The 24023-nt window shown below is 42.4% G+C and overlaps 1 protein-coding gene across 5 annotated transcripts in view; it reads left to right on the top strand.

The window, feature by feature from the left end:
• CERS3 (ceramide synthase 3) overlaps positions 1 to 24023 on the top strand; it is a 111373-nt gene that overhangs the window by 60299 nt on the left and 27051 nt on the right. For all 5 annotated transcript variants that reach the window (XM_032836003.1, XM_032836006.1, XM_032836005.1 and 2 more), the window contains 4 exons: positions 247 to 339; positions 3983 to 4111; positions 7559 to 7665; positions 18034 to 18187. In XM_032836003.1, the coding sequence (XP_032691894.1) occupies positions 247 to 339; positions 3983 to 4111; positions 7559 to 7665; positions 18034 to 18187 (483 nt within the window). The remainder of the gene's footprint in view (positions 1 to 246; positions 340 to 3982; positions 4112 to 7558; positions 7666 to 18033; positions 18188 to 24023) is intronic.

The raw sequence follows: 24023 nt of genomic DNA on the forward strand, positions 1-24023 counted from the left end.
TGCTGAGCCTGGACCCTGAGGTGGGACTCCATTTCATGATCTTGAAATCATCACCTGAGCTAAAACTAAGAATTGGACTCTAAACCAGCTGTGCCCCCGAGATGTCCCTCAGAAATCGAAATCTTAAAGCATCACCATTTGGGGGAATTCCGTGGAACATAAATAGGTATAAACAAAAGTTTAATGCCTTAAAATGAGTCATTTATACAGTAATACTAAAATAGTGAATACTGTCATTTTCCTTAGCCCTTGCTGCCATCCCAGTACTGGTACTACATTTTGGAGATGAGTTTTTATTGGTCTCTGATATTTAGCCTTGGCTCTGATGTTAAGAGGAAGGTAAGTATCTTTTGTTGTTTGTTGTTTTAAGATTTTATTTATTGGGGGGGGGTGCTCAGGAGAGAGCAAGCAGGGTGGGGGATGCTGCAGAGGGAGAGGGAAAGAGAATCCTACACAGACTGTGCTGAGTGCAGAGCCAGATATGGGGCTCGATCTCAGGACCCTGAGATCATGACCTGAGCTTAAACCAAAAGTCAGACGCATAACCAACTGAGCCACCCAGGCGCCTCTAGGTAAATATCTTATTTACAAAGATAATTTACTTTTTCAAAAATTGTCAACTCTCCAATCCTAATCTTTACATTGTATTGTTAGGTGTATTTAGTTTCAATTCCTAACCTTTTTGCATTTTATAGAATAGTGCAAATCCTGCTCATACTTGGAGCCTCAGTAAGTATTTGCAGTAAAGCATTCTAGACCCTTCCACTTGGAAGCTCCATTCTTGTTCAGCAAGAAGAGAACTCTCCTTTATGCGGTCTGTTTTGTCCTTTGGGTTTAGACAATTACTGTTCTTCAGTACAGGTGCTAGTAGTTTTAATTCTGCAGCCACATCCTTTACTTGATTACAAACCACCTTATGTAATTTTTTGATGTGTTCAAAGACTTCGAATACATGTTGTCCTTAATTCATCCAAGATTTTTAGGAGGAAACTTTGGGCAGGCTTGACTTTGCTTTAGATGTAGGGAAATTGAGCCACAGGCATGCTAAAAAAATGTATCCTCTGAGTTAACAAAGTGAGGCATTTTAGGAACCATTTGCTGCTACAGAAAATCCTATTAGATTCTCAGTGCAATCACAAGATTTTATCATGTATGTTAGCAACTCAGATCAAATAATAAATACTCTTGGCATATACCTCCATATGCTACACTCTATTTATAAAGTCAGTTTGTGGGAAAATTTGTGTGATAAAGTTAAGTTGAACTCAGTATTAAGGAGATAAGACCAAGCCAGCTTGTTTAAATGTTTGGGTGCGTGATGGTGTGCCCCATCTCTCACCTAAAGGGCTCAATCCACTGTAGTGAAGAGGAGATCTTAAAAGAAAACTTATAGAATGTAAGTATAAGAGGGGCGCCTGGGTGGCTCAGTGGGTTAAGCCTCTGCCTTTGGCTCAGGTCATGATCCCAGGGTTCTGGGATCGAGCCCCACATCGGGCTCTCTGCTCAGCAGGGAGCCTGCTTCCCCATCTTTCTCTGCCTACTTGTGATCTCTGTCTGTCAAATAAATAAATAAAATCTTTAAAAAAGAAAGAATGTAAGTATAAGGATATATTATGTAAAAGTCTGATAAAAATAATCTCCTTTTCCATAAAACTCTATCATAGCTGTAGATGAACTGCCATTAATTTTAGCCTGGGCTAAGAATACACCAAAATTTAATTGTTTGAGTCATTTTTTCAAGGGAGAGAATTAAAAATAATCCCCTTTTAAAAGGTCTTCAAAGATATATTAAGGTGGGTCAATGTTATAATGATCCCGTCTTTCTGCCCCATCTGAGTTTACAGTAGTTGGTTTCTCTTTACTAACAAGGGTGTTGGGTACCTTTTTAAAAATTAAATATATATAGATGTCATATATTTTGTAAATACATATCTTCAGAGACAAACATTTTTGGAAGGTGGGTAAAGCATGGACTTTGGGGTCAGAATGCCCAGGTTTGAAACTCTGGGTTCACCACTCACTAACATCTCAGGCTAGCTGACCAGACTCCCTAAACTTGATTTCCTCATCTGTAAAATGGAGCTAAAAATAGTTTCCATCTTCTCTGGTTGTTGTGAAAATTAACCCATACAAAGCACTTCCTGGTATACAGTAAGTGCTCAGTAAGTTGGGCCATTCTTAGTAGTATCATGTTTACTCTTTTACTTCAGCTACCAGGAAACTGAAATCTTTAAGTTTTTTTCTTAAACATCCTTCTCGAGGTCTCTGCACACTGTACAAGGCAGTCACTGACAGTGTGTAATTCATTGGTTTCGAGTATGTCCACAGTTACCGCCACAGTCATTTTTAGAATATTTTTGTCACCCCCCCAAAGAGATCCTGTCCCTTTTTGCAGTCATTCCCCATTTCTCCTAACTTCTCTTGCCCTAGGCAACCCACTGACCTACTTTCCATCTCTATGGATTTGCCAATACTGTATATTTCATATAAATAAGCTGAATCATAATATGTGGGTTTTTTTGTGTCTGGTACTTTCACTTAACATAATGTCTTCAAGGTTCATTCATGTGGAAGCGTGTATCAGTCCTTCATTCCCTTAATTGCTAAATAATTGCCCATGGTATGGATAGATCGCATTTTATTTTACCTGTTTACTACTTGATGGCTATTTGGGATGTTTTCTTTGTTGTCTCTTGGGAATAATGGAATATGAGCATTCATATACAAGTTTTTGCATGGACATATTTTGCATGGACATTATTTGTATTTCTTCCAGTAGAATTGCTGGCTTATATGATAATTCTATATTTAACCTTTTGGGCAACTGCCAAAGGTGCTGCACCATTTTACATTCCTCCCAGCACCATACAAGCATTCCAGTCTTTCCACATCCTTGCCAACACTTGTTAGAGTTCATCATTTTTATTATAGCTATCGTGGTGGGGATGAAGCGGTATCTCATGGTGGTTTTGATTTACATTTTCCTGATGACTAATGAGGGTTGAGTGCTTTTGTGTACTTGCCCACTGTTTGTATATGTTGTTTGCAGAAAATGTTTAAGTTTTTATCCTTGATTGTGGTAGCTTCCTTTAGCCCAGGATTGGTAGTATTGTCCTTTCATTTGTTACTTGTTTCCTATGTGCTAACTCTTACTTTAATGGTTGTATAATTTTAATATATTGTATATCTGTCTTTTTCCCTTTTTGGAATTAGAGAATAAAGGATAAATGTAAATATACACAGGAATGTGTGTGTATGTATATGGTGTGTGTGTGTGCGCATGCGTGTGTGTGTATGTATATCCATTGTGGGGCAGTGGAAAGAACAGCAGATGTTAGGAGTTAGATGACAACCATTCAACGCTGTCCCAAATGTAAGTGACTTCATCAGTGAGGATAACATGTGTTAGTTCCCTCACAAGGATTGTGTTTAAGAATCAAAGTGAAAGCATTTTACAAATTTCAAAACATTCAGACGTAAGTTGTTGGTTTTTTGTGAAATCTTGCCATTTGCCATGACATGGTTGGAACTAGAGGGTATTATGCTGAGTGAAATAAGTCAATCAGAGAAAGACAATTATTATATGATCTCTTTGATATGAGGAATTTGAGAGGCAGGGTAAGGGGCTGTGGGGAGAAGGGAGGGAAAAAAATGAAACAAGATGGGACTGGGGAGGGAGACAAACCATAAGAGACTCTTAATCTCAGGAAACAAACTGACAGCTGCTTGGGGGTGGGGCAGTAGGGAGAGGGTGGCTGGGTGATGGACTTTGGGGATGGTATGTGCTATGGTGAGTGCTGTGAATTGTGTAAGACTGATGATTCATAGACCTGTACCCCTGAAGCAAATAATGCATTATATGTTAATTTTAAAAGTTGTTTTTTGAAAAATATTGTTATTATTGTTATTGTTGTTAGCAATTCCAATGATTAGGAAATAACTGCATTTGCCTAATAGCTTCTATTTTCCTCTCATTTTGTAGGATTTTCTAGCTCATGTCATCCACCACCTGGCTGCTCTTAGTTTGATGAGCTTCTCTTGGTGCGCTAATTATATTCGCAGTGGGACCCTCGTGATGATTGTGCATGATGTGGCTGACATTTGGCTGGAGGTAAACATTTGCCATTAAAAAAGTAATAACAATACCATGTCCTGGGTTTCTGGAACTCCTCGCTGGAAGAACGGTCTGGGAGTGATTTAGCAAGGCTCCCTGTCCTGAAAACACCCAAAGTCTGAGGATGTCTCTGGGTCCTCGGGTCCTTCAAGCTTAGAGAAATGAAAGCTTTTAGTGTTTAGTCTCCAGTCTTCTCCACGGTACTCGAGAGAGGTTAACCCATGGGATTCCACCTGTACAAGTTGCCTGCAGATACTAGCTCAGGAAGTAAGGTGAGATAACTTGAGGAAGGAATGAGCTCTAATCGTTTAAAAGGAAAATGTGGATTCATGGCTTTATGGATTCTTAACGTTGGATCGTACCATATATTGACTTAAGACAAAGCCAAATACCCATTGAAGGGTCATACTGGCCAGACAGGGATCCTCCTCCAGCTTTAAAGAACGAGAGCTGATGTTTCTTCAAGTGGCATTTATTTCCTAAGGGAGGAATGTTTTGGAGCAGGGGACATTAAAACAAGAGTCTTCCTCGTCCCAAACAACACACAACAGGAGCAACAAAGCAAATTAGGATTGTTTTCTCTGCTCGTCTCTGTTGTGTATTGGTTCCTGTTTGCCCGGAGGCAGTGACCCAGCAGCCCTCTTGCCCACCAGCTCTCCTGCTATACTTAGGTCCACATTTCCCAGAGCCATAAGTTTGTCCTCTAAATACCTTCACTTATTTATTTATTTTGTTAATACCTTCACTTATAATGAAGCCGAGGAAAATAATGCTTGCCCATCTCATGTGCAGGATTGCCTTTTTGAAGGGTTAATAGCTGAATGTAAGTTGGTATGGGAGAAATTCAATTTGATAGCATCTTGTTCTTCTAGATCAGGGTTCACCAAACTTTCTGGTGAAGGGCCAGATAGTAAATGAATTTTGTGGGCACTGTAGAATCTCTTGCCATATCATCTTCTTTTCTGATTGTTTGCTTTTTGTTTTCTTATATCCCTTTAAAAATGTGAAACCCATCCTTACGGAGTGACTACCTTTAGCCCATTGGCTGGGCGGTAGTTTGCTAAACCCTGTTCTAGATGTAACCAGAAGTCATTTGAAGCCATTTCAAAGCCACTGGCTACTATTAAAATATTAAAAGTGTACAGAATTTTGTTTTTTCTGTGTAATTGGCATTAGACACGTAAATCCCATTCCAAAGGCCAAGATTATTCAGGGCAGCAAATGGCTTAGCAGAAGAAAGATTGTGCCAGTTTTCCCATGTGTTGTTATCTCAATGTAGCCATATCTGTTATAATTACCTCCGCCTCTGATCGTATCTCAGTAACCCTGCCTGTAATTAAGAGCACATTGGCCATGACTTAAGAACTTGATGCTACTCTGTTGATTTTAAGCACTCTAGCCTTTGGTGTGTGTCCACTGTAAAGATAGCTTCATTGTGTTGTTAAAAAGGAGTTAGATGTGGAGACTGGGAATAAGCTCTGGGTTGTCCCTGCCCACTCTCCCCAATCTCATCCCTGACATACTATGACTCCCTAGGTGACGGGGCAAATCACTTAATTCTTTGTTTTCTGTCCTTGGCAGTAATATGAGAAGTCATATCTGCTCCTTAGGGTATATTGCGAGGTTTAGCTCATTACTGTTGGAAAATTTTCTGAGGTTCTTAGGTGGAAAAAAAAAAGCAAACAGAAGGAAAATAAAATGTCAGACTCAGAGGTCCCTTCGTGGATAAACTATGAGAACAGCCTCATGTTGTGAATGATCATGAATCATTCCTGATTCACAAACCACGATCTAACCTGAGATTCAGTGAGCAAGGCCAGTACCTTCCACCAGCTGGGAAGAGGCACCATGAAGTGGTGGCACAGGGGCCAATTTCTGATATCCTCCAGGGATGCCTGGTCTGCAACTTCCTCGAGTAGTGGGCTTTTGTGGTTATCTTCTCGGGCAAGTTCTCATTGAACCCAGACATAAAACAACTTTTGGCCCTGTTGAGAACCTCCTAAAGATGGTGACTATTAATCTTTCATATTCCTCAAGACAGTTGGTGTGGGTCATTTTTTAGCCTTTTCTCAGAAAGGAAAAACAGCCTCAACATCTAGAACTCTGACTTAGAAGGAATCTCTGTCTTCTTCATGCCTCCTCCTGATCCTCTTGTTTCCCCCATGTTCAAGTTTGGGTGCAGGGCCCAATGCTTGAACAGTATCCTGACTCATGCTTAGCAAAGGACCAGGGTGACTGTCGATCTCCATCATTGCACAGCCCAGAATATTCTGTGTGTGTACTTACCCCAAGGAATGTTACTTTGCCCTCACAAGTGCACTCCCTTCCTGCCTGTGCACATCTAGCTAGCCACCCTAGCCCTGCCTCTGACTCTTCAAACAACTCCCACACTCCATTCCAAGCACCCTGAACTTCTGGCCCAGATCCCCATACCCATCTCCCACTCACTTGGCAGACTAGCCTTCCGTCACAGCATTTGAGGCTGTTGCCTTCTGGGCCCCCCGCCCAGAACTCCACAATCTGATCATATCCTTACCCCACGGTAAATATGGCAGAGTATGGAAAACGTCATGAAAACCCTTCCCAAAGTATTTTAAGTACGTTGCCTCTCTTGGTTTAGAGTGGCTTTGAGCTTCCAGACCAGTTTTAGTCCTGAAACCGTGCAGACCTGAACCACACTTCTGGAGGGATGACCTACACTCAGCAACTCCTACCCACCTCCCACCACCCCCGAGTCCAGATACCTTCCCATGCAGCCTTGGGCTCCACTCAATAATGCCAGAGAGAATTCTCATCCATTAACCTGCTACTACCACATTAAACACTTTCTGTAATTCCTTTTATTCAATGCAGACCATACGGACAGTGTAGACTAGCATAAAATAAATGGGGAAAAATCAAGTGCTTGCAACTTCATTTCAACCAGGACACAGCCCCCAGGGCATCCCCCTCACTCTGCCCCTTCTGTCAACTGCCTTGATTGCAATGTGTGCAGCCCAGCCCAGCCCAGCCCAGATCTTCACTCATATTTCAACCTTTCTCTAATCCAGTTCTCCAATCAATTAAGTGGAGAAAATAAATCAGCGCCCCAATGAAATGCATGCTAACATTCACTGAGCTAACTTGTAGGGCGTGTGAAGGACGGGAGTAATATTACAATCATTTAAACATATCTTTTTTTTTTAACATTCTATTATGGAAAATTTCAAACAAACGACAAAGAGAAGAGCATAATGGACCCAGTGGGCCTTTCCTCCAGTGTTACCAGTAGTCAGTGTGGCCAGCCTTGTTTCGTCCATTTCCCCGTCCATGCCTCTCCTCCACCCCCCACACAGAGACCACTTTGAACCAAATCCTAGACATCGTATCATTTATAAATATTTAATTTAAGAATTTTATTCTAACATCACTTTATCTGAATGCGATTGCTTTTTTTATTTTCAGTCTGCTAAGATGTTTTCTTATGCCGGATGGAAGCAAACCTGTAATACCCTGTTTCTCATCTTCTCTACCATATTTTTCATCAGCCGCCTCATTATCTTTCCCTTCTGGTGAGTAGACAAGGGGCTGTGCCTTGCCTTTGGTCACCATGCTGAGGTGGCCTTGGCACATTGTTGAAGTCTCTTTCCTACATTGATGCCCGGTTGTTTGTGCCAAGTTCAGTGGGAGAAAATAAAGGGAGGGGGGCATTTTTATGAATAATTAAAACAACACCTTCCAATGTGGAAAAGGCTTATGATAAAGGGAGGTAAAAAATGTGCAACCCAATGGGTAAACAGTAATTCTTACTCTATGTCTCCTTTCATGAATGTGGATCTTTCTTTGTGTTTAACAGCTTTTCCCTTTATTCATTGAACTGTCATTGGTCAATCACCGGCTCTTTGAAAGAGAGACATGTTCTATGTTAAAAAAAATGTAATAAATATAGCCACCATTAATTGAATGCCATACACTGGATGAGGCCCTTTGTATATCTTGGCTCCAGTCTATACAACAAATCATAGAGATAAGGTCTTATCACTCCTACTTCACAGATGAGAAAACCGATAACTGATTTCATTTTCCATGATCACTGACTGGTCTTAACAATGGTCTGGATATCCTTTCCATATTGATTGGCTCTTGATCAGCCTTTTGATTTTGTTTAGCCAAGGGCTGGCAGTGAAGAACCGATATTGTGTCTCCTCTGACAGTCATCCCTTTAGCAAGCATAATTTTCCATATGTTGATTGATAGGAAATGAAGAAGTGTGAGGAAGTCTTTGATAGTTTGGAAGAAAGAACTTATAATGACCCATTTTGGGGGGCTGGTCTATAGTTTCATATCCTCTCAACAGAAAAGTAGGGTTGGTGTTGCTGAAGATCCTGGGTCCCAGGGGAAAGAGAAGGAATGTAGGTTCCAGACATGATTCCTAGTGAGTGAACGGCACCCTTGACTAGCCCAGACTTCCCTATGGAAGCCAGCTACATGCTTAAACCAAGACCAGTGTCTTATTTAGACATTTTCTAGAGAGGAGCAGCATAGTGTGGTAATTACGTTCATGGATGCTAGTCAGGTCTAGATTCAAATCCTGGCTCCACACTTATGACCTGTATAATCTTGGACATGTTAGGTCATTTCCCTGCGTCTCAGTTTCCTCATCTGTAAAATGGAAGTAATTGTTGTCACAGGCTTAAATGAAATAATACATATGAAACAGTTCAGAATTGTGTCCAGAACATAGTAAGGATTGGCAAATGCCAGCCACATTTATTAAAGTTATTAATAAGTCTCTAAGAATTTGAAATTTAATCTAGAATCAAATCTGAGACACAACATTTATAATATTCTCCTTGGTTGATGAATCACATTACCCTCACTTTTGCTTTGATTGAGCGCATGTGTTTGTGAACTTGTAATATTGTATGATAGCGGATACTGATAGTGTTGACTTTCGGGTAATAGTTGAATTATGGCTTTTCAGCGTGACTTTTATGATGCCATAAATCCAGCATTTGCCCACCGATGGTCTCTTCTTATGTTCCAGAAGTACCATGTTTTCTGGTTTATCTGTTACTACATAGTAAACTATCTAAAAACTTGATGGCTTAAGACACTGTTGAACAAGGGTTTTTTTTTGTAAAAGGCCATAGAAGAGCTATTTTCAGCTTTAAGGGCCGCCTATGGTCGCTGTCACATACTATTCCTTGCTTTGTTTCGTTTCATTTACAACCCTTTAAAAATGTACCAAACCCAGCTGAGCTCACAGGCCAGAGAAAAACAGGTCGCAGGCCTGATTTTATCACTAGGCCTTAGTTTGCAGACCTCTCTCTTAAAATAACAACATTTATTGATTATTAATATGGCTCATGGTTTGTGGAGTTGACTGGCTCCAGCGAGGTGGTGGTTTTCACTTAGGGTCTCTGTTGTGGTTACAGTCAGATGTGGCCAGAGTTGGGAATTTTCTGGAAGACTTCCTCACCCCACATGATTGAAGTAACATGTAAAAAGTCAACTGGTTGATGCTGATTGTTGGTTGAGACCTCAGCTGGGCCTGTCAGCTAGAATCCCGTCACATGGCATGATCTCCCCATAGCATGGCAGCTGGATTTCAAGGGTGAGAAGCCCAGAAGAGAGCTAGGCAGATGCTGGTGTCCTTTTATAAGCCACCTGCAGAAGTCACATCATGCCACTTCCAACCTCATTTTCTTCATTGGATCCAGGTGACTAAGGCCAGCTCCTATTTGAGGGAAGGAAAATTAGACCCCATTTCTCCATGGGAATAATTTCAAAGAATTCATGGGCATATTTTAAAAACATACACCACGGAAGCTCTCAGTCCCAGGGAACTCTCTGAGAAGCTTCACAGTCTTGCTGCTGTGGTTGGCTTTTGATTTAGCAATGAAGGACGTTAGCCTCAGACATTCCCATGATGTCTTAAATCAACAAGCAAGCTTCCTCTTGCCCAGAAAACAACCAAACATCATACGGGAGTTGAGTGATTGTGGAGGTGGTGTGTTACTTTCCCACACACCCTCGACTTTAAAAATCCTAGATTTAAGGAGCTTTTCTCTTGCCAGCATTTCTGGATTTCAAGAAGAATTAGTTGCATGCATTTGGCATTTTCTTGATCTTGATAGCTCACTGAATTCACAAACCCACTGCAGAGGGCAGCCAACACCACTGTTTGCTGTCTTCAGGGAATTGGGTTGCAAATAAACCAGTATTAACAGACCCGGCTGTAAAAAATTTTTTTGCTGGTAAAAATTTTTCCACACTGACGTTGATGGGTCCTCGTTGTTTGGAAGGCTGAGGAAAGTCTCACCAAGCTATTGGAAGTTTGAGAGATTGATTCTCGATGGTTTTTGAAATAATCCATTGCGGTGTGTTACCCTGGCTTAAATAGCGTTCCCATCCGCTTGAACGTGTTACACAATCATCTTGCGGTGCCAGAGAGGAAAAGTCAGTTCCTTGTTGTTAGCCTGGCTCCAACCATCTGTCTAAAATGTGTAAGCGTAGATTCATTTCTCAAGGATATTTTATTAGTTCAGTTTTGAGGGGGAATTTACTATGGCCCAAACGATGTGCAGATGATAGACCTATTTCAAGATTCAGACATTTCTGAGGTGCCACGGGAGGCAAGCAGCCCACCAATTGCTCTGTTCTCACAACAGCTTTTGTTGCACATTTTGTGGTAAGACAAAGGGTCCAGTGGGGAGAACACTGACCCATCTGAAATTTATCTGGAAACTGTGGGAGAAAGAAACAGAGCCCATACATTACACTTCCCTTTCCTTCTCTTTTACTTTCCCTTGGTTTTCCCCAGCCTCAAACTGTTTGCTTTCCTCTGATGAGCTTCTTTTGTGTGGGTACAACTCTGTCCCCTCTTCTCTCCTGCTTTTTTAATTTTTTTTTTACCCCCCAGGAATCTTATTTAGCCAGTTCTCACTCAATCAGTGTCAGCATGTGGTAATTACATGGTTTTTTATAACATGGTTCCTCTCAACATCAGGCAGGAATTCCAATCGGCCTGGGCCAAATTACTTTAATCTGATTGCCTAGTTACCTCATTTGTTTGCATTTTTATTCAAAAGCATTTAAATCTCAGGCTTATATTTTTTAAGGGTATTCCCAAGTGTTGTTTTATTTTTTTCTAAGATTTATTGATTTATTTTTGCAAGAGGGGGAGAAAGAGAGAGAGAGAGAAGAGTGCATGAGCAGGGGGAGGGGCAGATTGAGAAGCAGATCCCCCCCTGAGCAGGGAGCTTGATGTGGGACTTGATCCCAAGACCCCCAGATCACGACCTGAGCCAAAGGCAGACACTTGACCAACTGGGCCACCCAGGGGCCTGCAATTGTTGTTTGAAAATAATGGCTTCTCTGCTTTTGAATTATTGGATGTATCTGTCTATTTGAATATCATACAAATACTGCTGGGGAATCACTAGGCTAGAAAGACCTTCCTAAGTTCAGGTAAACAATCTCTCTGATTCTTGACAGTTTCCTCCATAAACCACAAGGGCAGATAACATTTTAGCCCAGGCTGACCCACTGAAGGAAAGAAGCACTCCATTTCAATGGAAGTTTACGGGGGGGAGGCACTGGCTCACTGGTTCGTTTCTTGAACTCATCACGCGTAGAGGTTGTGAGGAATACGCTGGATGAATGAAACATACTTCCTACCTTGAGGGAGGAGTTCATAAGGGCAGCAGAAGAGATCCTTTTATCAACCGCCCTATCTATATATTTGGAGATTATTCACACTGACCTGTGTTTTGGATGTTCAAAAAAATTTTCCAAAGGTGAATAATCTTCAGGTAAGGAACTTGCTAACCCGCAAGGGTACATATGCTTGCGGTAACTTTATGGATTCCCCACCATTGGTTCGCTGGACTTCAGGCTTCAGCTTTCAAGGATCTGGCTCTCACTGGCAGAGGAAAACAGTCCCAAAGGAAGCCTCAGGTGAAAAGGAATTCTGTGGGTCATGTGGCCCTAGAAGTACTTGGAATGGCTATCAGAGAGAGGGCAGTTTCAAGAAAAGATAAGACAAAGCTAGAAGCGTACAGCAGTGCTCTTAGTGGACACTCAGCAGAGGGGAGACAAGAGTAAGCACCCAGGGGACCTTTCCCATCCTCATAAAGCCTGGAGCCTGGGTTCTGAATAAGTCAAGGGAAGATCCTGGGTGTCATGGTGCCCTGGTGGGTTTCTAGGCCCTCCTGGGATGGCGCCGTGCCCAACTCACAGCCACCAGAGGAAAGGAAGGGCTCGAGCAATGTGAGAGTGGCCCTGTGGAAGCTGGGGCACCTCCCTGGAGCCACCACCGCAGATGTGTATCTCTGAACTAGACTTTCCAGTTTCACACCTTGTGTAAGAGACAATGAACCTGGGTTTGTTCAATGTCTCCTTGACAGTGTGCCCTCACGGGAACTCCTTAACTCGCACCCACATGCTCGTTACTTCTGCTGCTCATAGATGTGTAAAGGACAGCTCCAACCATCACCCTTCTTCATACTGTAATACTTTAGGATAACAGACGTTACCCAGAATTTAGCCAAACTCCTTTATTCACTTACTTATTTAGAAATAATTTCAAATATATAGAATACTTTCAAGTATATTACAAAGAATTTTAATGTATTGTGTTTACCCAGATATACTAGTTGGTATTGTGCCCTATTTGCTTTCTTTTTTCTGTTCTCCTTCTCTCATCCTTCTCATTCTGCCTCAACACATACACACACACACACACACCCCCACGCGCGCGTGCACACGCACACATGCGCACGAGCATATATGTATCTACATGTGTTTTCTGAATCATTTGCAAGTTGCAACCATCATGTCCTCTTAGTCTTAAATTCTTCACTGCGTCTTTCCTAAGAACAAGGAGATCCTTTTACGAATCACAGTATAGTTGTCAATTTCCGGAAATGTAGCAACCCACCATCCGTGTTTCAGTTTTGTCCATTGATCCAATGTGTTTTTTCCCCCTCCTACTGGATTTGGCCCAGGATCATATTTTGCCTTCAGTTCTCATTCACCTGGAACAGTTCCTTTCTCCTTCAGGTCATCAGCGTTGTGGAAGCATGTAGACACCCCTATTTATATTCCAGGTGGGGAGTTAAGATATTTCCAGGATCACACAACAACTTAGGAAAGACTAGAAACAGGGCATTTGAAACACAGAACAGATATGTCCAAATTCAATTAGTAAAAATCAGACGATATAAAACAGACATAATTTGCCTTCCCTAAGTATTTATTAAATTTCCTTCACTACACAGTCACTTTGAAATGTAAGTCATCCCTGACATATAAGGTAGGCAATTACTCACCAGTAGAACCAGTCTTTGTTATCCTGAGACGGCTGAATGCACACCCCTATAATTAGCGAGAGAAAAGGACCTTCACCTTCCAGTTTTCATTAGGAAAACACAATTTTTGGTGGCTGCCTTATCTAGCCCAGCAAATCCAACTACTGTTTAAACCAACCATGTGATTTTTTTTCCCAAACCACGGAAACTCCAGTAATTGCTAGAGGGAAGGTGGGAAAGCAAACCAAAGAGGGAAAAGTCTGACGTCCACAATCCGGGGTCACGGGCATAGTGCAACCTTTCGGACAGATTAAAGGCCAGTGGACAGAGCAGAGTGGTTTCAGGAATCCAGGAGCACAGAGTCTCTGAGCATCCTCTGTGGAAAGAGAAATTCCACATGTCCGCGAAGGGAAACATGTGTTTGTGTGTTCATGCGTGTGCTTACACACGTGACACACGTGTCTGGGACAAAATTGAGTAAGACAGAGGGGTTGGTTTTTCCCTCCTTCCCACTCTTCTTTTAGCAAAAGAAGAGAAGAGTTGAGATTGAGACTGGACCATCCTTTACTGAGGATGTAGACTGATAGAAAAAGGTCCTGACGGAGTAACCCACTGACCCTGGGGCCACAGCGGCCACCCCCTTCAGAGCTCCTCTCCATTTGGTCCCCTCTGTTCTCCCGCACAGAATGTTCCAGCCAGCACAGCGTCCCCACTCCCTCTCCGGAGCGGCTTCCCCCTCCTTTCCCGAAGCAGAAACTCCAGCCCGTTCAGCTGCCCAATCCCCTGGGTGTTGCTCTCCCTGTAGTGGGAATGCCAGCTCTGCACAGTAGGAAGGGGTGGGTGGAAAAGGCGTTGTCAGAGTGGGAGTCACAGCCATGGTTAGAACTACCGTTTTCCCAGTGCTTCCTGGATGCAAAGCTCTTCCCAGTTGTCCATTAAGCCCACACAACAGTTTGATGAGGGGAGTGGTGGTGTTTTCATTTCACAGAAGAAACGGAAGTCCAGAGAGCTTGCGTCACTTGCTGCCAACCGCAAGGGAGCCGGGATCCTCAGCTAGCCAGCCCCAGAGCCCATGCCTTTCCTCTCCCCTTGGGGCAGTAGCTGGCTCTCTCTGGAGGCATGTGTATTTTAATGGTGCTCTCTTCCATTTCTAGGACACTACAGTGTGCAAAGCTGGCTATGTGTTTCCCTGGAGCCTCCCAGTCACGGGGCAGGGTGACATCCACCCTGTCCAAGGTCCAGGAGGCTTAGTGACTTGGGTGTAGGTTATGGGGGAAGAAAAGTGGCCTCAGCTCCAGAACGCTGCTCTGATGAGTCTGGGCCGGGTGTATCACGCCCCTTTCTAAAACTAGCAAATCTTCCCGATGCCATATCTTGCAAAGCCAACAGGGGACGCCTCCATTCACCTCTGCACCTGTATCTTACACCACCCCTCCCTGCCACTCCTCTCCCTTCAGCTGCACTGGTCTCATCTTAGCCCTTGACTTTTCTACAATGCCTCCCACCTGAGGGCCTCATACATGTGGTCCCTTCCAACCAGGACCCTCTTTTCTGTGTCTTCCCTTGAACTTGAAGAAAAGAGAAATCTCAGATCAGCTATACCCACCCCCTGTTTTGTTTTTTCTTTGTTTGGATCACAATGAGTAATTACATAGTTAAGGCATTATTCACATTCTCTGGTAGAATATATAAAGGAGATGCTTTTGAATCATTTCCTTTGTTATTTTTTTTTAAGATTTTATTTATTTATTTGACAGACAGATCACAAGCAGGCGGAGAGGCAGGCAGAGAAAGAGGGGGAAGCAGGCTCCTTGCCGAGCAGAGAGTCCAATGTGGGACTCCATCTCAGGACCCTGAGATCATGACCTGAGCTGAAGGCAGGGGCTTAATCCACTGAGTCACCCGGGCGTCCCTCCTTTGTTATTTTTGACATCGACAAATTCCTAATGGGGATCTAGTAAGGAGGAAGGCCCAGGAACAGGGGAAGGGAGGATACAGAGATGAAGATGTCATGGCCGTTGCCTTCGGAAAGCGTGCCAGCAGGGGAAGAGTGATCTTGTACGAGCAACTGTGACTACAGGGCAGGTTGAAACAGGCCAAATTCTCTCAAGGACTTGGTAGTGGGGGAGCCTAGAGGAATTGGTATACATCAAGAGGTGATCAGAAGAGCACGGAGAGCTTTGTTGTAAAGGCGCCCATGTTTTCGTGGGTGAAGACAATCTCAGCTGAAACGGGAAAGGGCATTGTAGGCTGAGAGAGTACAGAGTAAGGCACACAATTGCTTACAGATCCAGCAAACGAGAATGGCAAAGAGGCTTTACGATGCACATTATTTCCTGAAATCCCTGTGAATGCAGGCACTAGAATGTGAGCCTTACCGCTTCAGAGATTTGGTCAGTTTTATTCATTGCCCTAGTCCTGTCTCCTATAAAGTGCCAGGTAGCACTCTGGTAGGTACTCAGGGAACACTTATTGAATGGATTGGATGGATACTCGTTGCTTCCATTTTACAGTTGAGAAAATGCATAGAGAATTGGATCAAGGCTACACAGAACCAGGATTTTAAGTGAAAGAGCCAATACATTAAGAAAATAAGGGGAAATATATTTCGTGATGATAGAGGTGAGAAAGGCCCTTTAAAGCATACCATAGAGACAACCAAGAAAGGCAAAAAAATGATAAATTTGGTTACAAGAATATTTTAGAAGTTAGTTTGCCACAAAAATCATTAACAAGGTTGAAAGAATTAGACCATGTGGTGATATTTAATAGGATTTAAAAATAATGTTGTTGCCCTTGATATGTAAAAAGCACTCATGAATCAATGGAAGGGGAAACACCCTGATAGAGAAATGGACAAATATCATGAAGAAGCAGTTCACAAAAGTATAAATCAAAATTACCAAATAAAACACAAGTATATATACATATATATTCACTTCACAATAAATAAAAATGTAAATATAAACTGCATGATGCTCTTTTAGATAGAGGCTCACAAAGTACAATGTTAGTCAAGATCGAAGGAAGCAGGTAATCTCATACACTAGTGTAAGACAGTAAATTGCTGTGGTATTGCTGGAAAGCAATCTAGCAATGTATTCTAAAATGTAAAATGAGTATACTTTTTGATTAAAGATTTTAGCTATTTTAAAAAAATAATCAAACAGTTCTATCAAAATGTCTTTACAAGTAATTCTTACAATATTCTCTATAACACTATGAAAATTTGGAAAACATTATCTACCCAAAAACGGATTAGTTAAATAAATTATGATATCTATAAGTATATTTCTGTGCAGGTGTTACATAGGATGGCATATAGTAGGGGTTGGCAAACTCCAGCTCACAGGCCAAATCCAGCCCAATGACTGTTTTTGTTAATAAAGTTTTATTGCCACATGGTCACACCCATTAATTGGCATAATTCAGTGACTGCTCTCACATTATGGTGGCAGAGTATTTGCAACAGAAACGACCCAGAGGCCTAAAATATTTACTATCTGCCCCTTTACAAAACTGTTTACTGATCCCTGGTATGTAGGTATATCCATTAACATGGAAAGCTCTATGTATCATATTATTGAGTCATAAAAGCAGGGTACAAAATTACATGCCTAGTGTGTTTCTGTGGTATAAAATCGTGCGGTAATGGAAAAAAGTTCAAAAGGAAAAGGAACTTAAAAACGTATTTTTAGGAGAGATACAGATCTCTCTATGTATTATAATTCATATGACACCAAAAAAAGAGTCAGTTTTGCCATATGTTCATGTAAAAAGTAAAATATGTATGGGAAAAACTGGAAGATACACAAAAGCCCCAATATAATTTGTTTAGACTGGTGGTATTATGGGCAACTCTATTTGTTTTTCTTCTTTTTCCTATTTTTGTATGAATAGATTATTTTTATAGTTAGAATAATATACCTATAAGCAAACCAATCCAGGAACTCTAAGATCATGGTAGTGTATGAAGTTTGGGAAGGGAACAGGTAAACCCTTCCTACGGCAGTCGTATCTGAAGTCACTGTGTGTTCTGGGTGATCGAGGGCAGCTCAGAATGATGTCCGTGAGTCTGTTCACGAAATACATAAAGCATGCAGTTCGCTTTAGAAACTGGAAGTGATAATAGAATTTTTGCTACTTTAAAAGCCTCTTTTATTGGAAAATTTACTTTGGTAAAATTCACCATTCACTTTGCTGCCCAATACACGAGTTTGTGTCATAAGGGCAATTATAACCCTACATAAACACGCATTATCCTATTTATTCTACAAACCCTGGGGAAGCCAAGTAGGGTCGTGTACGCTCTTCTGCTTGCAGAGAGGAAACCTAGGTACAGAGACTGGAGTGCAGGCAGCCTGACCATAAAAATTCCATTTGCTTTAACTTTTCTCCCCAGAGGCAGACTATATATTTTTTTTTTGTAGCTCGCCAATAATGATATAAAAGGTAATATTATCATATTGTTTTCTCTTGAGAATTTCCTGGGCATGGTTAGAAATGAAAAAATGTTGAATGCCTTGGGAGAAAAAGTATTTGTTTTCCCACTGAAAATTCACTAGTACTGTGTAATGAAATCCTTTGGTCTGTTTTTGTTTGTTTGTTTGTTTTTTGTTTTTTTAGGATTTTATACTGCACATTGATTCTGCCTCTGCACTACCTGGAGCCTTTCTTCTCATACATCTTCCTCAACCTCCAGCTCCTGGTCCTGCAAGCCCTTCACCTGTACTGGTGCTATTTCATCCTAAAGATGCTCAGAAGATGTTTATTCATGAAGGTAAGGGCTGTCTGAGCCTTACTGTTCTCAGCAAGTGGACTTTGTTGCCAGATTGAAGGTGATGCCCCGATGATGGAATGCATTAGTTATTTTGGAGTTAACCAGAATTCCTTTTCTTCCTCTTGATTTGATCATGATTGATAAAAACGTATCTAAAAGGTAGCTTTTTTTTTTTTTTTTTAGGTAGTTCTCTACGGTGCTTTTAAGAAATTGCTTTTGTTAGAGGACCAGTCATTTTTATAAAGCTTTGGTCCAAAAAATGTTGCTTTTTAAAAAAAATAGATTTTATTTATTTATTAGAGAGAGAGAGTGCATGAGAGAGAGAGCTGCGGCAGAGGGAGAGGGAGAAGCAGGCTTCCCGCCAAGCAGGGAGCCTGAAGCAGGGCTGGATGGCAGGACCCTGGGATCATGACCTGAACAGAAGGCAGATGCTTAACTGACTGAGCCACCCAGGCATCCTGATTGTTGCCTTTTAAAGAATGTCCTAATGAGTCTAAATTTGCTCTGGTTTGGGACGAGCTTTATGGTGATTATAAGTGATTACTGAGTAATACTTCAGAGCCTCACATTTACCCTCACTGAGCACCCAGTTTGCACATGATGCTCACCCCGACCCTTCTCCTACCATCTGAAATATTGTCTGTCATTTGACTATGCTTTTTTTCCCTGAAAGCAGCTTCTTCTCTAAATAATAACAAACTAATAATACCTTTCAGACAATAGGAGCTTTCTGTTTGTTTGTTTTGAATACTGTTCTGGGTTTTAATTCCAGAACAAGGGTGGGGAGGGCTTCAGAAATGAGTAAGACACAATTCACTGCCTTTGGGGAAACGACCTGGCATCTGGGGGGAATATTCACCTACTAGCGACTTCCTATAGTGTGCTAAAGAAATATCCCATAAACTTGCTGTGGGAGACAGAAACCCGTTGACTCAAGGGCCGGCCAGGGAACGTTATCAAACGGACGGAATTTGACTTGAGCCTTGAAGGCAAGGAAAAGAAAATCACAGTTCCTTGTCAGAAAATCATACTTCCGAGGAAGTTTTTTTCAATTTATTTGACAGAGATCACAAGTAGGCAGAGAGGCAGGCAGAGAGAGAGGAAGGAAAGCAGGCGCCCTGCTGAGAAGAGAGCCCGATGCAGGGCTCGATCCCAGGACCCTGGGATCATGACCTGAGCCGAAAGCAGAGGCTTTAACCCACTGAGCCACCCAGGTGTCCCCTGAGGAAATTTTAATTAAGGATCTTTCAAGGTGGAAGTTATAGTGGGCCTGTTTTCCAAGGTTACCATCCACGTATAACACAACACGGTATCATCAGAGGGAGTGACTTGTATGTAACAGGTATGGTGGTAATTTACCTGGAAGTTCATGTTCTGATGAAATGGACTTCGTTATAACTGACCTCTGGGTTTTCTACCATCTCCTAGCTTCTAGATCTAGACAGAAGTATAGGGAGTTGGGCTACATCCGGATTAATCTCAAACCAAATTCAAAAAAGTAGTTTGGTTTGTTTGTTTTACCAAATGACTGACTTGAGCTTGTTTGCTTGAGAGCAGACTCTCTCCCTTAAAAAATCAGAGTGCCAAGAAGAAACGCTTTCATCAAATGGTTCTAGCTTATTAATACTCTGAATAGTTTTCTCATGACCTCTGCAAAAGTTATTTTACCTCCGAGTGACTGACAAAGTTGAAGGGGGTGTGATAAGGTTAAAAAGTGGAGCAGTTAGACCCTTTGCACATGGGGAGCTTGGAGGGAAGGGTGCTGAACTGAGCTTGTCCCAGCCCTGAGTGGAGCTTCCTGGAGCGCGGGTCTCCCTAGCTGGAAACTGCGCCCTTAATCACTGGTGAGTGACAATAATTACAGGCTGGAAGGGAGCCAGGCTGAACAAAACTAGGAGCCCAGAAGATACTCTTGTTTGGTTTTAGCATAGTGTTCATATTTCTGATCTCTAATGGGTTGTACCAGGCCTGATTAAAAACCCAGTGGGTCAGGGAGCCGTGAACAGGAATTCCCGATTTCTCATGCTGTACTTTGGAAAAGCTGTTTCCAATTGTGATTTGACAGTGGTGTTGGAGGCCCCCAAAGCCCTAATCCCTGCAGTTCGTATGACTTCAGCTGGCTTGCATGTGCACACTGTTTTCCATAGCAGTGGCAAAACTGGCTGTGAACTTGGCTTCTTCCTCCAAAGCCGTAAAGCTGCCTTTTAAAGAATGCTATTTGAAGGCCCCGTAGCATGCGAAGGGGAGGAAACAGATAAAGGCGGGAGTGGACATTCTTAGAGGAGCAAGGAACAAGTCAGTTTTCAACTCTACTTAATAACTTGTTAGCATTTCATATATATCCCTCGGTTGTTACGAAGGTGACGAATTCTTGGATATTTAGAAAACAGAACTACTGAAGTTCTTAGGCCTCCTAAAATGTCTCTCAAATCATCTAACAAAGAATGGGAATTTGTCTTTTTAAGTTCCTTATGCCTGATAGGCCCTTGATAGGTAGTGTTGAATATGCAAATGAATATGTAATTCAAATTGCGGGGCGGGGTAGCGGGTGGTGGTGGAAAGTTACAAAATTGTTTATTAACCTTTTTTCTGGTCTCCATGGATTTGCCTGGTAGACCGGAAAGACAAAAGTGACTACACATCTTAAAAATAGCGTTTGTTGAAATAGCCACATCTTATTTCCCCTCAACAGTGGGGTCACCGCCTGCATATGGCAAACGAGGACCTTCTACCATTTGCTTCTGCTGTCTAATACCTTAAAATAACAATCTCACTATAATTTCAGGGCTCTGACATACACAGACCATGGCCAGCAGGCGCTGAAACCAAGCTGGTTCCTTTCAAATGGGGGATCTTGTGAGGAACTCCCAGCCCACACATCACTTCGGGAAGTATGATGGGCCAAGATATTTGTGTTGTCATTCTCTCTGCAAACATGAGACGTGCTTTCAGAGGAAATGAGGAGGGTGGCATGCTCTCATTTAAGATTACTTAAGAGAATGTGATCATCCCTACGCTTTTATTTTCTTCTTCCTAAATATCACACTGGGTGCCGGCCAACTCAAGCATGTCTCTTTGACAACTTGGGCTGGTGAGCAGCCAAGATAAGGAGGGTAGGGCTGAGCTGGCTGCCATGACAGCCTAGAGCCAGGACAGAGCAAAGAGCCCCTGGCAACCGGCCCCAGCCATCTGCTCCCAATAGGCAGTGTCTCTTAAGTTCACAGATGACACTTGACACACGCCCTACCCGTTTCGCTCAAGAAAGGCCCCTTCTCATAAATAGGAGAAATCTATGGCCTCGACCAGATTCGCACAGTAAGTTTGTGGCCAAGGCAGGACTCGAACTCGAGTCTCTTTGCTTGCAGTACTCCGCCTTTTCTAATTCCTGTTGATCTGAAATAATCAGAAAATTAACCGAACAACTGGCACGGAGTAAGAAAGAGTCCATAAACAACTTGGGTAATCGAGATAGTAGAATGAAACAAGAACAGATTCTTTAGCTTGTTTTGGAACTTTCTGAAAACATAAGAAAACATTTTGGAAATCTTTTTTTTTTTTCAAGATTGTATTTATTTATTTGTCAGAGAGAGAGAGAGAGAGAGCATGAGCAGGGAGAACAGCAGGCAGAGGCAGAACCAGGCTCCCTGCTGAGCAAGGAGCTCAATGTGGGACTTGATCCCAGGATCCTGGGATGGTGACCTGAGCCAAAGGCAGACGCTTAACTGACTAAGCCACCCAGGGGTCCCCAGAATTCTTTTTTTAGTTTCAGGTCACTTCCTAGTAAAGCAAGTCCAGAATAGCTAAGAGTACAGGCTTTCCTGTTTGTTGGCTCTGTGATCAGAGGCTTATTACTTCCATTTACTGCCTCAGTTTCTCCACCTGTAAAATGGGGGTGATGGTGTTAACACCTGCCTTGTAGGATAAAGCCCTCAAAACAGTGCCTGGCACAGAGCAAGAGCATGAAGATATTGGCTGCCATTACCATTACCATTACCATTACCATTATTCCTATTAACTCAGGTTCTTTGTGGCAAGTCGCAGAGAGGCTATGACTTCCAGGTTGTCTGGCAGTTTGCTGTCATTCAAGCCCTCCCTCCCTCCCCCATGGATAATGCTGCAGCTGAGTCAGGTGTCCGTCCAGGGTGCCCCTGACCGTTTGCTAAGCTGTCTTCAGCCAGTTGACTTGCGTGACTCACATTCTGATAATCCTTTTTGACACATGCTCTCAGAGAGCAGCGCGTTGGTGAAGAAATATAAAATCAGAAACATCCAGCGAACCTCCAGGTCTCTTTTGCTAGTAGTTAATAGTGGATCTAGAAACTGCCCTTTGCTGAACAAGAGACAAAGATATCATAAAGGCTGGCAGTTAAAATAGAGTACTATAAAAATGCTATCGGTTTGGGGCACCTGGTGGCTAGTCAGTTATGTGTATGAATCTTGGTTTCAGCTCATGTCATGAGCTCAGGCTCATGAGACTGAGCTCTACGTAGGGCTTGCGCTCAGTGAGGAATCTGCTTGTCCTTCCCTCCCCTCTCCCTCCCTCAACTTGCTCGCGCATGTGCACACACAACCTCTCAGATAAATAAATAAATAATTTTTAAAAATACTATCAGTTTACACTTCCATATTTCTGAATATTTATATAGGTTAACTACTTTAACAACCTATTGAAGAAACAACAGTGGATTTTGTAACTTGTAAAAAGAAACTGTGCAAAGCTGCTTGGTTTGAAGAATTCCGGATTTGAATATTCTACCCTGTGCATTTAGCCGAGCCACAGAAAAGACTTTCAGAGCTGGGGGAGCCCACTAAATATCCGCCAGGACAGCATGGCCCCCCTCTCCTCAAGGCTCATTTGTGTTATAAAACTACGCTATTTCCAAGGCGGGGGATCAGTGAGGAAGTTACGTGACTCACCCAAGGTCACACAGGGGTGGGCTTCATGCCCGCAAAGCCCAAGACTTCACAGCCTATGTTGCTAATGCCGTGGTGGTCTTCTGCCTCCCCAGTAGCTCTGTGTCCTCCAAACACGAGTGATAGGTATTCAGTGTGTCTGTGTTTATCTGTGTTTGTCCATGTGTGTGTTTAGTGTGATGTAGGCTCAGCTCTCACACAATTCATCATCTTTTTTCCTGTTCAGGGAGTTTTAATAAATGTACAGAGCCTGCAACAATTCCTCTGTTAAAATATAGAACATTCACCTGGCCCTATAAATTCTTAGTGCCTACTGCGGGTCCTCACCCCTTCCCACATTGGCAACCACTGTTCTTATTTCCATCCCCATAGATCAGTTTCAACTTTCTTTAAAAAAAAAATTGATTGATTGATTTTACTGAGGGAGAGAGCAGGGGGAGGGGGCATTTGGAGGGGCAGAGGGAGAGGGAGAGAGAGTCTCACACAGACTCTATGCTGATCATGGAGACAACTCAGGGCTTGATCTCGTGACCTTGAGAGCGTGCCCTGAGCCAAACGCTTCATGGACTGCACCACCCAGGTACCCCTCGACTTTCTTAAACCTTATATAATTGGAATCATGCAGTGTGGGCTTCTCTATGTTCTTTCACTACAAACTTCATAATCTTATCATGACTCAGGCGTTCCCTTTGTAATCCCCTTGTCAGTAATCCCTGAAGTCCGGCTTGGCTCTTCGGAGAGGGCATTCTCTAGAAAATCTCCCTAGGCCTATCCCCCTTAGGGGATTTTGTGGCTTAAGGCAATCATAAATCTGAGTTTTTATGAACTTGAAGGTGTGAAGTTATTTAAAGAAATCAGAGTAGAAGCAGCAGCCATCTTCGTGGCTCCAAGATAAAAAAGAAGGAAAACATATCATGAGTGA

The sequence above is a fragment of the Lontra canadensis genome, unplaced genomic scaffold (assembly GCF_010015895.1).
Source record: "Lontra canadensis isolate GAN:19392208 unplaced genomic scaffold, GSC_riverotter_1.0 scaffold89, whole genome shotgun sequence".
Taxonomy (NCBI): Eukaryota; Metazoa; Chordata; class Mammalia; order Carnivora; family Mustelidae; genus Lontra; species Lontra canadensis.